This window comes from Lepisma saccharinum, chromosome 2, assembly GCF_977018435.1.
Source record: "Lepisma saccharinum chromosome 2, izLepSacc3.1, whole genome shotgun sequence".
Classification (NCBI taxonomy): domain Eukaryota; kingdom Metazoa; phylum Arthropoda; class Insecta; order Zygentoma; family Lepismatidae; genus Lepisma; species Lepisma saccharinum.
The window spans coordinates 11,649,900-11,667,187 of NC_139230.1; the positions used below are offsets into that span (position 1 = coordinate 11,649,900).

The following is a 17,288-nucleotide window of genomic DNA, read 5'->3' on the forward strand; positions in this document are numbered from 1 at the left end:
TCAAGTAAAGATGAATCAATACAACTGTAAAGGAAAACATGACATTTGTTCGGCAAAATACTTCAGCAACATTCACCCGACGTACTCGTTGGTGAGAAGCAGACTGCAACACAGGATCTTTCAGATTTTCTAATCACAGAAAACACCTGTTAACCGCAAAGGTGAATCTGGGTACCACACAGCAGATTGAAACACTGCACATATACATCTATGATTTAACAAGCAGCGGGGTGAACAAAATTATGTCAATAAAATGTAAACGTAAATAACAGGAACAATTACTTACTTATTTTCCAAGGAGCACCAGCCACAGTATGGATCTCTTGCACCTAAACAATCCCAACAAGTTTTGTACACACTGCATTCCTGAACCTTCACTTTGGACACCTGCAAGAGAGGATGAATCTTTGATTAGGATTGAAACGCGAGAAGAAAAAAGCACAACACACAATTAAAGAAATTTGCACAAGCTCCTATTAAAAATTACTTTGATCTTGTTATTTATTTAAGTACACCACCAGTCTTTTGGATCGAACTGTTGTTTTCCAACAATGCTTATAGTGCATCAGCATGTTGACTACAAGATGCAGGGTTTAAACAAAAAACGTTGGGTGGTGTGGCAAATCGAAGGATATAGGGCTTCTTCATCTTAGATTTATTAAATGTGTTAGTATTTACTTTATTGTGAGTTTCTTCTAATTAAAATATTTACTTACAAAACAGTAATAAATATTCACAGCCCACTCTAATTTTTTTCCTATTTATTTTAATAGTCTACAGACAATACTAAACCATATTATTACAAATAGTACAGGCGCTGAATATTATTACTTGGCACATATAATAAAGACAAGGGAATGCACAGTGAAACGTATAAAGTGGGTACTAATTTACATCATCGTTTGTAATTTCTCAGAGACCGTAATGAACAGCAAGAACCTTCAAAAGTTGATGAACTTAAAGAGAAGGTACGTTAATATAGTGTGTACCTCAAAGCATATATTTCGTGTTCTTCAATTGGCCTACAGTAAGCCTAATCCTCTGCCTATTCTTCTTTCCCACGCTCAGCCAGCTTTTAAAAGCGATTTTGCTGACTTTCGTTCCGAAATGTAATAAACACATTGCTGGTGCGCCACCAGCACTTACTTTGTTCTAAAACTCCGAAGCCAGCTTTTCTCAGAAGAACCTCGAGTGGATGGAAACAGCTCGCGAAGATCCCACCGACTAATTACTTCATTTGCATCCAGCCTCGAAAGTGTATTTAAGTGCATTACTAGTCGATGTCTTTATGGAAGCCTGCTCCTTCCTTTGGCAGACTTCGACGGCACCTCTCAGAAAAGATTATTGGAGGGGATCGCTGGTATTATGACATGGGAATATCATCACATTAGTTTCTTTTTAGCGCAAATATTCGAAGAATAACTGGCGATCGAGACACGAGACAACAGTTCTAAACTCGAAAGGGGTGGCAATAACAACCTTCGGTAATGCACAAGGAAAGAAAACAAATCAATTGCTGTTATATAGAACTAAGGAGTTACCTGTTCCTATATCTTACACATCAATTTTTGTAACAGTAATGAATCTGATGTTAACCTTTGATTACATTAAATTTTACCTTATACCAAATATTTCACGAATTATCTAAACTCTGATTGCATTCAATTTTACCTTATACTAAATATTTCACGAACTATCTAGGCTTCCATAAGAGTCGACGACTGAGGGACAAAAAACAAGAGTCTATTTATGAAGACAATAACGTCAGTTGTAGATTTTATTTCTTATCTAATGTTATGGTACGAACTAGGTCGAAGATTCACCGTATGCATTCAACACGTCTTATCACGTTGAAGCATTTAATAGGAAATCTTCAAAGTAATCTAAACAATTATCATTTCGATGACCAAACATTCCAATGCCTGGTAAGTAAAGACATCTCCCCTATCTCCATATTAATGATTAGAGCGTCTGGAATGTTTAGTCACCCTTACTTCATTACAATGCGTCAACTTGGACGCTATTGAAACGCCATGTGCAATACACAGGGTCGTGGAGTGTTTATAAATACGTGTATATATTTTGTCGTGCCTCTCGTTTTACGTATTAATGTGCATATTTTGAACTCTTCATATCCAAAAACAAGTTCAGTTCTATTTCGAAGCCATCTGCTTTCACGGTTACCGTTCATCGACAAAGCTTCACATATCTCTTACGCAATTCCAGTCGTAACAATACCAGACATTCCTTATATTGAAACCAGGGTATTATCGGCTTTGCTTCGCCAGCTCATTTTCCATTCCCACACCCTTACTAATTCGCTTTGATCACTGGTGCCATTCTGTAATCTTAAGATGTCTTATTTGATTTTCGAGGCATGAGCATGAAAGCTTCGGGACCTCAATTCAAAATACAGGCCTTTGAGAGTTAATATCCTCAAAAAAACAAAGTAAATTCTGGGCACGGATGGTCTATGATATCCAGCTTAAGAGATCACAGCCTGAAATCCAAGTTATGAATACTAACCTAGCATCTATTTTTGTTCCTGACCTTTCTCACCAACGTGTTACATTTAACAAACTGGGGGGCCTTCCACCTGTTTATCAACTTGGCGTTACCCTGTCTTTCCCCCCAATCCTAGGCACCTTTTTACCTCTCATTTACCTTAAATGACAGGATGGTGGTTCTTAAGATGTAATTAAGAATATTCCAAATGGTACGATCTTAAAACACTTCTAACACATCTACATTCATTTATAAGAAAGACCTTGGGAACAAATGAACTTTTAAAATGAAGAATATTTTTTGAAAGTATGTATGTTACACATAAGCCTGTGGCATTGCCAACAATATTCCACATAGTAAATTTCACCCGCGGTTAATGATATAGTGTAATGTGCGTAATTGATACATTATGAACTTACTATTATGGAACGATATGCATCCTGTGCGAGCCTATTTGTAAGGAAACAAATTCATGTACGTATTTCTAAGGGTCCGGCTGTACGAATAAATCCTCTTGATCTTGCTTAAAACAACATTCAAAACCTTCTTCAATTCACAGTTGTAAAGAAAGCGTACTTTCAAATGGTCCTTAATGTAAATCTTCGCTAATGAACAGAGCTAGGAATTTTAGGTGCTGCACCTTAAATTTTTTTTGTGTGAAAATGGGTATAAAAGTGACTCATCACCAAAATAAGCACATATTGAACTCTACTCATGGTGTTTCGGTTGCACCTTTTTGCACCTTTTTCACAATCTCAGAACCTTTTCCACCTTTTTCACAATCTCAGAACCTTTTGCACCTTTTTGCCCTTTTTGCATCTTTATCATCTTTTTTAATACAACTCGCGCGCTGTTTAACCCCACCCACATTCGAGGCACGGCTTCTTGACACATGATTCTTGTTTACCGCACAACAATGAATCAGCTTTCTTCAGTTCTTGGACGTTAATGTAGTAAGCGCGCAGACTTTAAACAGTGCCAACAATAACGCGTTTTAATTGCTATAAGTTGTGCTCTTTTTGTCCTATTCTGTATTGTTTACAAATTGTTGTAGGAAAGCTGTTTTGTTTTAGTTTCCTTCTCCCGTCTCAGCGAGCAAGGTAACTGCAGTCTGTGATCGACTGATCGATGCATCGGATTTGCTTGTTCACCATGCCAAAACATAAAGTAAATGTTGGGAAACTACAGGACATTGTTAAAAAGTGTAGTGGTGACGGCATTCAGAGTGATGGATCTGTTCTGAGGTGTGATGTGTGTGATATTTCTATTGCTGTTGATGGCAAACACCAACGCACTTGGGTTGTGCAGCATCTACAAAGTGGAAGCACGTCAGGAATAAAGAACTACGAGATGGTAAAGCTGGGAAGCGACAGCAATTCATTGGTGAGGAGCTTGCATCTTCGAGTTCCAGAAATACAAATGAATTTTTCAGTGAGACAGCAAGGGCATTTATAGCATGTGGAATACCTCTTTCAAAACTTAACAATCCAGTCATGAAATCAAAAATATACTGGGAAGTCAGTTCCAGATGAGAGCACCTTAAGGAAATCTTACCTTCAACCTCTTTATGAAGCTAAAATCTCGCAGATCAGGCAAGTAGTAGCTGACCATTCAGTCTATTTCATACTAGATGAAACCACAGATAGGCAAAACAGGTACGTTTTGAACATATTAGTAGCACCTCTCAATGGACATCAAGTGAAACCCACGCTTTTAAAAACTTATTTTCTCGGCAAAACAGATAATGCAAGTGTAATGCAAAGTTTCAATGATACATGTTTTGTATTGTGGCCGGAGGGAGTAAAATATGATAGAGTGTGGTTAGTTCTTACAGACCATTACATCAGACATCTTACATGTCAGCTGTATTTTCTAATCTGAAGAATATGTATCCTAACTTAAAACATGTGACCTGCATTGTTCATGCTGTGCATCGAGTTTGTGAAGCTCTTAAAGATGAATATACATATGTGAGCGAATTTGTTTCTAGCATTAAGAAAATACTGAAAAAGGCTCCTTCTAGAATACAGAAGTACGTAGAAATTACGAAACTTCCACTACCACCCTCTCCCATCCTCACTAGATGGGGTACATGGTTAAAAGCTGCAGTGTTTATTTGCAATCATTTCCATACAATATCGAAATTTTTAGATGCTTTGCCTAGTGATTCCTCAGCTGTAGAAAAAGCCAAAAAACTTGCACTTAAACAGGAATTACAAGATGAACTCTATATTGTAAATGGCTTCTCTTTCCTTACTACTGCAATCACAAAACTGGGGGAGCAGTGTCCTGAAAAGGAAGCATGGTAGGCTGTTTTGATGGATGTGCAACGAGAGCTGCAAGGGGCCGGGAAAGGAAGTTAGAACAAAGTTTAGCCAAAAATCCTGGTGTTCAAGAAGTCACAACCAACAAGGATGTGGATTACCGGTTGAAAGCAAAATACGTCTGTTGATGTTGAACGTTCTTTTTCAACTTACAAGTATCTGCTTAGTGACCGCAGATGTAGCCTCACTCAGAGGAACATAGAAATTTTGAATGTAATCTATTTTAACAGATTTTGAGATGACTAATTCTAAGCGAGTAAGAAGAAGCATGTTTTCCTTTATGTCGCTTTCTAATGTATCAGAGAATTTTCTTTGCTTAGTTATATTAAACGATTTAAAACCAGAAAATACTCTTATGTGTATATCCGGACAAGTTGAATCATATATGTATGCACTGCTCACACTAAATTTTACATCTGAAAATTAGCACCTATTTTAGCACCTTTTTTGTACAAAAATTGGCACCTTTTTTGCACCTTTATTGGCAAATTTTTGCACCTAAAATTCCTAGCTCTGCTAATGAATCCCGTGAGTCAGTCTTATTTTCCTCTTAAAGAGCACATTTCTATCGTTCAACGATTTATTCTGTAATTAGCATTAACTATTAAGGTTATATACTCTTTGTAATTTTATGTAACTGCTCCACTCGTTCGTCTCGCCTTCAATGTTTGTGGCTGTGAATAGAGCAAGAATTTACAAGAATGCTGCTGTTTAAACAGAAACGCATTAAAAACGGAAGAAGAAAGCGGAAACAATGCGTACATCATCTTTGAAGCCAACTCTCGCCGAACACAAAAGATACGCAGGCACACAAATGCTATTGACGCTTCTCACTGTAACGTGCGACGGCAAAGGTGTCTGTCAATTGCTGAAAATGATCGGAAAGAGAACTGTTCGTTATTTTTCCGGTCGTACAACTTGGGTAGTTCCCCAAGCCAGGCGAGCTCCAGGGTTGCCAAGATACAGACATTTATAGACACCATCAAAAGTCAGACGTTCCGTTTAACTCCACTTTACGTTCAGATATGTCAATCGGAACTGGATCTACAGTTTAAAACCCATCGTGCCATGTGGCTCCACCGAGGATCGAACCCGCAACCTCTTGATTACAAGATGACAACGTTACCTCTACACCATCGGGAAGGTACGTATTTCATTCTTCTAGTGTGGTGCTTCGACGCGTATACTGCAATCATTATATTTAGTGAGGAGACCAAACTAAGAATTTTCTTAATACCAGAACTAAATGCCATGAATACGTGATCATGAGCTGTAGATGATTTTAAAAGTGAACAACACTGACGAAAAAGTCGTAATGTAATGTACATTTTTAGCTATTCAGGTCTTTGAGAACAAGTTTCGGTTTCGCAAACTTTTATTATAATTTCAACGAAATAACGGAAGAAAGGATCAATAGGTATAAAAACTTACAATGTTTAGCACTAAAACTCAAGATTAATATAGGATTACTCTTAACATTTTGCAAAGTAACTATATTACTGTATCCTAGCTTCTATGACAAGCATTTTATCCGCAGAGGTATGGTTTTGGGTGGGAGTACAATTTTAAATATTTTTTTTATAAACTCTCTTAAAATCAAAAGAAAAGTTATGTTACTCAATGGCTCATTATACAATTCAAGCTGGATATTTCATGCATGGCTACGTAAAACACGACTGTCGAACACTATCCCCAACAAGAATGCATGCGTATTATGAAGCAGACGATTATTGTGAGAAATATGCACGAACAAAATTTGACCCGACCTGGCAACACTCCAGTGCTGTGCACGAAGCAGCAACCAATATCGATCCACGCGCGGAGCGACTGATGTCTCTGCCATCTGCACGATGAAAAATCTAGCTACAATGGGAGAGTTCGACTCGAAAGAGTACAGTTCTCTTGTGCAGATTTTCCGGGACTGCAGCAACAAGCAATGAGTCTACAATTTAACGAATTTCGTATCAAAAGTAAATAAACAAAAGAATAAGCACACGCCTCTCTACTATTTGTTAAACGGAAAATCAAATTTTGTCAAGGGTAGCAAGAACTGCCTGTTCAATACCTCGAGATTCAGAATGCGGTTTTCTGGAAGAATGGAACATATTGACCGTTATACAAGCTACAATACCCAAATTTTAAAGGTGACTAACGTTCAGCGTCATAGTAGAAATGGAACACTGTAACGCGATTGTTGCTGAATTACTATTTTTTTTTTTTTTTACTGTATCTACATTAACTTATGTCGTGGTTTAAATATACCAATTTCGCTCAAGTTCTGAGTTTGAAAACAAAGACTGCCGAATTACTAAATATTTCTACTTTGAGGTTTACAGTCTCTGATTTTGGTCGACGTTACTTCCTTGGTGATGGAGTTGTAAGTTACTGTTATGGAACATACAACTATGAATAGAAATCAGTTTAATGGAATCGTAATCGGGATCACTAGCTTTTTAAAACGTTAAACATGCGTGTTTATTTACTTTCGTTAATTATCCTAAGTCACTATACACATACTTATCTTAGAAATTGCCCTAGACGTAAAAAGAGCCCGCCCTATCTTTAAACAGACACGAAAACATAATAAAATAAAATCCTGTTCATTCTGTTTAGTGACTGACTTTTGCTTTTGTGGGTGAAGTGATTAAGGAGTGAAAGTAGTCTCTTGGTGAAACAACATAGAATACACATGAACACATTTACTTGGAAAATGTTAAGCTGTAGCAATTGCTAGGTGAAAGTGGTGAGAATGTTATTGACATTGTTCACGGGTAGGTGGCGTTGAGAATTGCAACACCTTCAAAATCAATACTATACCGGCCGCCTATATGACACGAGACCAAACGTTCACCAGAGCGTTTTCATAAGCAGGATTGCATTTCTTTTGTTCATTTTCTCGATAAACGCCAGCAGCACATCAGAATGGAACCAGTTCTGGTAAAAAAAAAAGTATGTTTTTCCTTCAATTTCCTTTCACTAACAACAAAATGTTTTATTTCTTCACAGTTGAAGTTGTCTAAGGGGAGAGAAACATACAGCACAAAATAACTTTATTTTTTTTAAAGGTAAGTTCACTTATGCACACCGTTATCCCATTTTTGGGATATTTTAAGTTGAATGTTCAAAACGTATTATGCAACTTGCGAACTACATCCCGTAAAGATCAAACTTATGCAGTACTCAAAAACTAGCACGTGGCCAATTAGAAGTTCATCCTAATTAATGACGACGTAATCGAACACTTCAACTGCAGTAATTCGAGATGTGCTGCTCTCAAACCTTCAAAAACTTCCCCGGAGAGAAGAGGAATGTGAAACTTCCATATTTTTTTAAAATTTCCTCCGTCATGTTATGTCGAATTCAATGCAAAAGTTAACTTTCCATCAAAACTGTGCCGAACTCTCATCAATATAATTTCAAACTTTTTTCTCCAAAAAATAATTGATATGTTATACGGGCAGTATGAAAGTTTTTAGACGAATTTATTGGTGTGAAAACGCGAACATAAAAGTTGCATTTGAAAAATACGATGGAAACGGGAAAGACAAAAAAATCCAATCTGCTTTTAATTTTCCGCCTCTAATAGCTCTCTACCAGTCAACAGACGATTACCCTTCCAATTAGTGTACGCTTTGCATGGTACCAAGTTTATCCGGTGTAAATAACAGGAAGTATATTTCGAGAAAGGGGAGGGGAACTGAAAAAGTAATGAAAACAGGGAAGCTCTTCAAATCATGAAAAACGCTATTTCGTGCGACAAAAATAATAACATGTACTGTTTTTTTCATTTACCTCAAAAATATTTTCAATGTTCATATTTTTTTTGTATTAATCGCTTCCACGTAAGTAATCCAAATATTTTGGCAGGGGAAATGCAAAGACAGATTCAAAACTGCAACTCAAAATGGAAATTTCTGTTCCCTTTCAAACTTATTATTCAATTATTGTTTCTCAGTGTCTAAACTGTTTCGGAATTCTCAAAATTAAAGTCATCCATCATTGTCTTCCAATTCCAGTATATATATATATATATATATATATATATCAGGTTGGCCACTCTTTTAAGATCATGATAAAATTCAAGTATAATTCCCGGTTCTCAAAGGCGAACTTTCCAAACGTTCAAGGATACAAACAGATATTTTCTCTATTTCAACTTTACGTATTACCGCCTCTCACCACACAAAGAAAAACAATATAAAGGGTTTGTGTGTGATTCCAATATATCCAAAAATTCTAATTCAATTCAAAGCGGTATGAATATTTAATTAAGGTGCAGAATTTACATTTGCCACTTCACATACTCAGGCATTAAACACCTCTACAAACACAAGTTACAAACGTTACGGAATACACTAATCTAGGGAAAATTGTTAATTATATATGAATTTCAAACTCAAATTTAACTAATCAATCTCCAGATATTTTATCTTGCAATAATATCCCGTCTCTCCGATATATTGTTCTGCAAAGGATACTGACAAAGTAAACGGATTGAGAGAATTCTGTTTTATTTTGCACGCAGATTTCTTTTATTTTCCTTCCTCGATAAAAATAAAAGCTAAACTGTGAAAAGCTTGCCTCAGGGCATTTATAAATATGTATAAATTCAATAGGATTTGGATTATAAAAGCTCTTTTTCACGTCTACGGAGAAGAGTTCACGCATAATTTACAATAATTCACGCATAAATCCCGGAATTCGACGAATTCCCGGTGAATAGCATATACAAACATAAGGTGTGTGTGTATTCACACACATCCATACGCATATGTGTGAAACATACAGGTAAAGCACGGAAACTCTTCTAAGACTAAAAGTACTAATTTTGATGAAACCAACGGTAAGCTTTTCTTGGCGAACAGTACCGGGACAAAAATATAGTAATGATAGCGAAAGAATAGAGACAATGCTCCTGAAAACACTACTAAATGCAAGTTGTCACTTCTGAGTACTTTATTTACTCAACTATGCATTTGTATTGAGTTTTAACTATATTTTTTTTTTTTTAAGTGTCATTACGCCCTTCTACTTGCAAAGTCTCTTCTACCTACAAACATGAATTACAATGTTTTATGTCGAAAAGTCCTTAAAAATACTCCAAGTCCATTCGACCATTCGAAACGGTACGTGTGCATCTATTCCTCGCAAGGTATGTATGTATGTATGCGTGCGTATATTGCAATTGATAATATTTTCTCACTACAATTACATGTGGAAACTTCACTATATGTTCGTGCGCTTCAGATAGTCTTGCCGAAAGCAAGCCTCTGCCATACATATTGACTCGGCAGAGGACAATTCCTGCAGCCAATCACGAGGCTGAGACGACCCCGAAGTTTCTAGGGCACCTGTTCCCCCGTCTCTCCAACAGGGAGCTCGAATCCACGCCGACAAGCATTTCTGAGAGCTGATTTCATCTCTAAATCACTTGAAACCGTTCGAAGTCATCAGATACCGACAAAGAGTGCCTCATCTCCTCCAATATCAAAGTACTACTCGACGTTCCTAACACGTAAACCCATTAAATTGCCCGTGCAGAGACGGGGGACGATGATTCAAGTCGTACTCGCAGAGGGAAGAGTGGATAGCGGATCCGGAAACTGCACAAAATAACCGGGGAAAAAGAAGAAACAGGCATTGTCAAGAGAGACGAAATTTTTCATCAAATTAAGAGACTGGAACATATCTATGAGATTCAGTGATGCTGCATCACAAATCGAAAGAAAAAAAAAACTCACCGTAAAGTTGATAGATTTAAATAGCGACTATGTAAAAATGGGGCAGAAGGGATGGATGTGCCTATGTTTGAATGGCAATTGTTGACGCATCCTGAATTGTACGTTCATACTCCTGTTTGCTTATGCGTCTTAACATTATTTTTGCGCCTTTCACATATCACACGTAGCCGAATGGCTATGTTCGCCTTTTCACACCAACAAGTCGACCTTCGTGGCGGACTGGTTAGCAGAGCGTGTTACTATGGCAGGGATCCCGAGTTCGAATCCTGGTTCAGACATGGATTTTTGTGTTCGTTTGTCCTGAATGAAAAAGAGAAGGCTATCGCTTAGGGGTTTTCCTTATAAAAAAAAAAATGTTATTGCTCTCGTCTCTGGTGCTATCGGTCCCGGGTTCAATCTCAAGTTGAAGTTGTGACAGCATCGTGAAGGCAATTGGGGAATTACTTGAACGATATAATAGCGGACTCTTGTCTACGAAGCTAGAAAACTGCGGCAATGGAACTAGTCACCCAATGAAAAGCTGTTTTTCAGGTCTTGCCCCTCAAAATGCTCCATGGGTCATATTAGAAGTTCATTATCTATTCTCATTGTCACAGTTAACATAAGAGGTAGATAGAAACTGAACTCCACGGTGCAATTAATTGTTCCTACTTAAGATGATACTTATGATTTTATTTATAATTAAGGAGACAGAGTTAATGCTAATATAAGCCATGGAAAATTTTTAAAATCCAAACGTATGAGTTTCCTTAATCTAGTTGTTAGGTACGAAGGTACGGTCCTAGGTTAAAATCGCATGTTTTAAGATATTTCTTAATATTATACCAGCATTAACTCTGTCTCCTTAATTATAAATAATAATAATTATAAATAAAAGCATCTTAAGTAGGAACAATTAACAAAATCGTGACAGTCTGTACACGAAATAATATGCAAATAATCGACGTAGCACTCAAGATTCGATATCACACAAACACACATGTTATATACATACATACCCTGTGTATCTTTTCACAATTGAAAAATATTCAAACGATATCTTTTCTTTTCCGCAAAAATTTACAAACATTAAGTGGAGACATTGTCACACCTTACAACCAAAGTGTTTTATTCCTTGCTAGAGTATTGATCATGTGGTTCACATTCTACCTGAACTGTAGGATAGTCACGCATGAATTTCAGTTCAACAATAAATTCATTTATTTATTTAATTACTGCCCTTAACAGAGTTAAGCTTCCAATTACAGACGGCAGATAAACGTACACATACATTGGTTTATACAGAATAACAAACAGAACCATTTCAATTAGCATGTGTACAAACATATACATAAGCCCAACGTAGTTTCATAAAAGGTTAAATTGAAAACTGCACGAACGATCACGGGAAAATGTTCTCAAGTTTTAGAACTGTTCATTTCCTCAAGGAAAGGGAAATAAAATAGTGTAGCAACGATGGACTGCCTACGATTGAAGTTAAGTGCATGCATGATTTTATATACATGCAACACAGCAAAACTCGTGGCACATTTAGATTACAGTCAATCTCTGTTACCCATAGTTCAAAGTTTTTTACCCCTAGAAGCTGAAGCACACGGACGACAAGTCGACAAAAAACTACAACCAAGAAAAGCTTGTTTTGCCACTCCACTGGTTTCCGCTCAGTCTGCCGTTGCTGTCCCGTCTACCTGCTACCCTCAAAGGGTCTGGAATACTTTTGTTAAGACTTTCTATGCTGACATTCGCTGCATGATTCAATGCTACCAGATCAGTTGCAAACTCTGTTAAGGACAGAGAAGAAACGTACCACCATATATTCACGGCACACAACACAAAGTACAGAAATATCAATCGGATTTTTTTTTAATCATTCGTTTGCAAACTCAAACATAATGGCTCAGCTTCCAATAAAGTTTAGGATTGAAATTGGTAAGCTTTGGGTGGGCAAACCTAGCAATACTGATTGGTTACTTTGCCTCGTATCTTATTTATAACAAGAATACCTGCAACATCTAAGATGGAAGAATAAATGTTGAAAAAGTGAAGTGGATTGAAAGAAGACCTGTTACAGACGTCTCCAGCATTCTCATGAAAATTGTAAGGGAAGTGCGGATAAATATCAAACTCTGCTTTTGACTCACGGAGACCTCCCCCCCCCCCCTTTCACGATCTTCTTATTACAATCCAAGACGACTTGCGTCATTCCTTCGTGAAATGATTGAGAAAAATTACTTTAATCGAAAATTCTACTTTTGTGAGCGAGTACAGGTCTTCTCAAACACAAACCCTAATTATTTTTATTACCACAGTTTGGTGGGAGGAAATACCACACAACCAATTTTTTGTTTCTAAAATAGTTACCAATTTTGAAACACACTCGAAACTGTATTGATGTACAGTCACCGGCAATAAAAATGGAACACCTAGATCCTGAAATACTCTCTTCCCTGCAAGGCGTTGTGTATGTTGCCTAACTCTATGGACGTGATAGAAGGTGCCATTGAAAGTTTGCTATTAAATTCGACTTATCGCCGTAGAGTTAGGCAACACACACAACGCCTTGCAGAGAAGACAGTACTTTTTATTTTTTATTGCCGGTGACTGTACGTTGATAATTTGGTAGTAGCATTTTAGTGTGTTAAGAAAAAAAACAAATAACTAAACTGGTTGATGCTGTTGTAAACAACTCACAGTGGAAGAAACCTTATGACTGTTCATTCAAAATTGTTCATGCCACATGAGAGTCGAATATTAACAGGGGGGGGGGGAAATGTCTAATTTGTTTGTCATAAATATGACGAACAATTAACAGCAGCAGCAATTTGTTCTCAGAGATACCGACACCGTATTAATTTTGTACATTGTGTGAAGTGGGCTGAGAGCATCTGTTCATCTGCTCTGCACTTAGGTATGCGGCAGGAAGTTACGTGTGAAAAGAAAAAAGAACGGCTTAAAGAAATCAGAGGCAGTGACCAGGAACAAGCAGACACAAAAAGGGCGAAAGCGACCTCAACTAAGTGCAAACTGGGAGTGATAGCTTTTCAAATGGCAGATGCACAAAACAAACTTTCACAAGATAAACAAAGTAGTAGGAACAAAGATTTCAACGGAAATGCCTTCTTGTTCTTCGTTGATCTATGCTATACAACATGCTTGTGTGATCATGCACTGCGTACTCAGGGTGTCTACCAGAATAACAAATCCAAAATTCTTGACTTTTTCTTGACATTTTTATAATTTTTCTTGACCTTTTTTCCCTTTTGTTAACATTTATTTAATCGCCCACTACTTAGGTGTAGTTGGAAATTAAGAAAATATATATTTTTGTTCAATGAAAAATCCCTACAAGGCGGGTTATGATAAAAACTGAATCTGTACTTTAACAAAAAATTTAGACTTGATGCATTTAAAAATTAATGCTTCAGACTTCATCCTGGATGGGGAATTAACCACATTACTTTATTTAATATTTTTACAAAACTTCAAGCATACACGAATGCAATTCTTAAGAAACAAACTGAACAAACCTTAACCACAACTCAATACATTTTATGAAATCCCAGTACAGGTATATCACAATGTAAATTCACTATACTGTACAAAAAATAGCAAAAATTCTTGACCACAAGCATAATTTCTAGACTTTTTCTTGACTTTATTGACCTACCTCTTGATTTCTTGACTGGTAGATACCCTGGTACTAGTTTGACTTTCGACAATTTAAATACGCCTCATCCAAACCACATTTGTATATACTGCAATTATGCGGGTTAAGAATAAATACTTGCCCATTAGTTTTAACGCTTCAGCTTTGCATTCTTGATAAAGCGAACTACATAGTGCATATTGAAATGTATAGTTAAGAAGATCAAAAATTAAAGATAAAGACAAGAAATGTGATCAAAATGAGATAAAAACCTTGCAGAAATGCTCAGAATTTTACTGAAAAATGAATAAAAAAAGGTTCGAAATCGGATCAAAACTAGTTTAATAAAAGCAGACAAACATGACAAAGGTAACTACAGCGTGGTGTTGATCACACCACTTGAGAAGAATGCTAAATACTTGTTCGAAAATCAACTTCCATTCACGACAAAAAAATCATACGCAGAAAAATTGCATTAGAAAACCAAGACAGACTTTTTGGTTCAGACGAAATGGAATATTTACAGAAAAAAATCATTTCTACATTTGGATTATTTTATTCTTATCTTGCGGTACTGTACTCAAAGCCAACTCTCTTGTTTGATTGATTACGTTTCGGACAAAAGCGCAGACTGAAGGGTTTCCATCCCCATGCGGTAATTCCCCGTAAGAGGCAGAGTGGGAACTTAGCCTGTCTTAGCTGTCCCCAAGGACAAGGCCAGCAACGAGGGGAACAAACCCAAATCGATATTGAAGCTTGAAGGGGGCGCGCTGTGTGCCTGACAAAAAGGAAAAAAACAAAGGGGAAAATGCTGCATCTCTACCATGGACTGAAGATTTTTCATTTTTTAAACACACACGCACACTACATAGAAAAGTGGTCTACAATATTGCATACAAAAAGATCGCTAATGACAATCGCACCTGAAAAAGAGGGGAGGGTTGAGTAACGCACAAAAACTAACACGTGAACAATTAACAGAACGTTCACACAAATGCTTTCGGGGTAAGAAACAGGAAAGAAAAGGACGACTTAGTTTTATTATTATTAGTATTACTTGTGTTGAAAGTTCTTACATCCTAGAAAGCAGTTATTGGGAATTCCAATTTTAGTTTTAAAAATCAGGAGAAGTTAGCTGTTACTCTAAATTCTGAGAAAGTGCTAGGTGAAGTAATAAAATCGTTTCGTTTTCACTAAAATTAAACGAAATTTTATAATAATGTACAAAGATAAACAATGTACAGTACGCACACATGGAAGATAATCGGAATACTACCCATCTTCTTATCGCATTATTTTGAAGTTGTCGAATGTTATAAAATACTTATCAAAGCGTAGTTCTATCAATAACATCCTACGTATTTTCGTTAAATAGGCTATCTTGTTATTTTTACACTATCACCATGTGAACATTGAGGGAAAAAAACTGTTTATTTATCTTTAATGTGTGTAAGTATGTGGCCAAATTTATTTTGTAATAGCTTTTACATATTGCCTACTTTCTCGAGTGCATGCCGAGGCTTGTTCACCACGTGACTTCAATAGCAGAAATAAGGATATATGATATGGATCCATTGTCAGGGGTCGGCGACAGACTAAATTTTTGGCATTAAAGTAACTATTCAACTGCAGCATTTTTCTTACAGTTTATGTGCAATGAATTGAGAAACTAAACACTGTTGATTAAACATAACTACTTTTAAAATACTTTACCCGATTTATAGCTAAAAGTGAACAATTTTGTGTCACGGGTGAGAATATAAAACAATGCCTCTTTACTTAATAAGAAATTTATTTTAATTTCTGTTAATTTTCAAATTATGAAAAAATAAATAATTAAAGACAGAGTTGAAGGAAAAATGTAACAGTTAAGGCATAAGTTATTTGTTTTTTGGTGTCACGGGTGGGAAACAATACAAAATCAAAAAGTTAAAATAAACGAACAATAGGAAAAAAAACCTTTTAACTTAATTATGTATAATACTTGAATTTTTGTCCAAATGACAAGTCCAGATTGTTGACACAATATAGAATAAAGTTACAGCATTTCATTTATGAGATTCAGGGGCACTTTGACATGAAATATATTTGAATTGACAACGGAGAGAAGGGGCCATCAATACAGAGACGCCAGAAGTGGGTTACAAGAAATACAGTACCTCACTTCACAACAATACTTCTTCCAAGTGCTGGGACATCCCATTTAAAGCACGTGGCTTTCAGCAATAAAAGAGACAGACACACTTAAAGCTCCACAATCATTTTGTGGAACTCAGGCGAAGCAGTTAGATTCCAGGCAGCGAGAAGTAATCAACAACTCCTCGTGGGAACATCATTTGGCGTGGCACGGCCACCACCACCCGCTTTCCCCGCCAACTTCTTTGACGAAAGGTGTCGTTGCTCTCCGCAGTTTGTCTCTTTCTTGTTCCTCCCCCCCTTGCCATTTTCTCATTTTTCGTTTTCCCCGTGCCACTAAAAACAGCCACTGGAAGAACAAAGTGGTAATTTCCTCCCTGTTCAAAACACCAGATCGAGACTGCCAAGAACAATGGTGGAGCAAAAGTAGCTGAAGAAGGGGAAAAATAGGTTTCCCTGAAAGGTGAGGTGTGGGTAATAAGCTTCTTACAGACAGAACTCCGGCAGATGACGATTCCCATCCTGTCGTGCGGACGCACAACAAAACACTATGTTGCACTCCTCGCACGGGAACCCCTGTTGTTTTTTTCCCCTCGGTTCACCCAAGAAATACGGTAAGCCACCCCTTCATACTTTCCTTTTTAGCTGCGTGATGAAATGAATTAAAATCTGGCTCAAGGTTCAAAATGATGCTACAAAATCACACCTTTGTGTGAAACCGTACGAAGATCTGAATGGTTAGCAAATGGAGTGCGCAGCATTGAGGGGGAGGGGGTTCAGGTGGATTTGAAGTTTTAAGTGCAATTATCCACAGACAGGCTAATAGGGACTGGGCCTACAATTTAAAGTGAGTCCAAATCACTTTATACCTCCACCGGGTATCGAACCAAGAACCTCTTGATTACAATGCGACGACGTTAACACTACGTCATCGGG

General features: G+C 37.0%; 1 protein-coding gene across 4 annotated transcripts in view; it reads right to left on the reverse strand.

The window, feature by feature from the left end:
- Positions 1 to 17,288, reverse strand: part of PlexA (plexin A) — a 597,216-nt gene that overhangs the window by 79,647 nt on the left and 500,281 nt on the right. For all 4 annotated transcript variants that reach the window (XM_083117039.1, XM_083117040.1, XM_083117041.1 and 1 more), the window contains one exon: positions 287 to 387. In XM_083117039.1, coding sequence (XP_082973165.1) covers positions 287 to 387 — 101 coding nt within the window. The remainder of the gene's footprint in view (positions 1 to 286; positions 388 to 17,288) is intronic.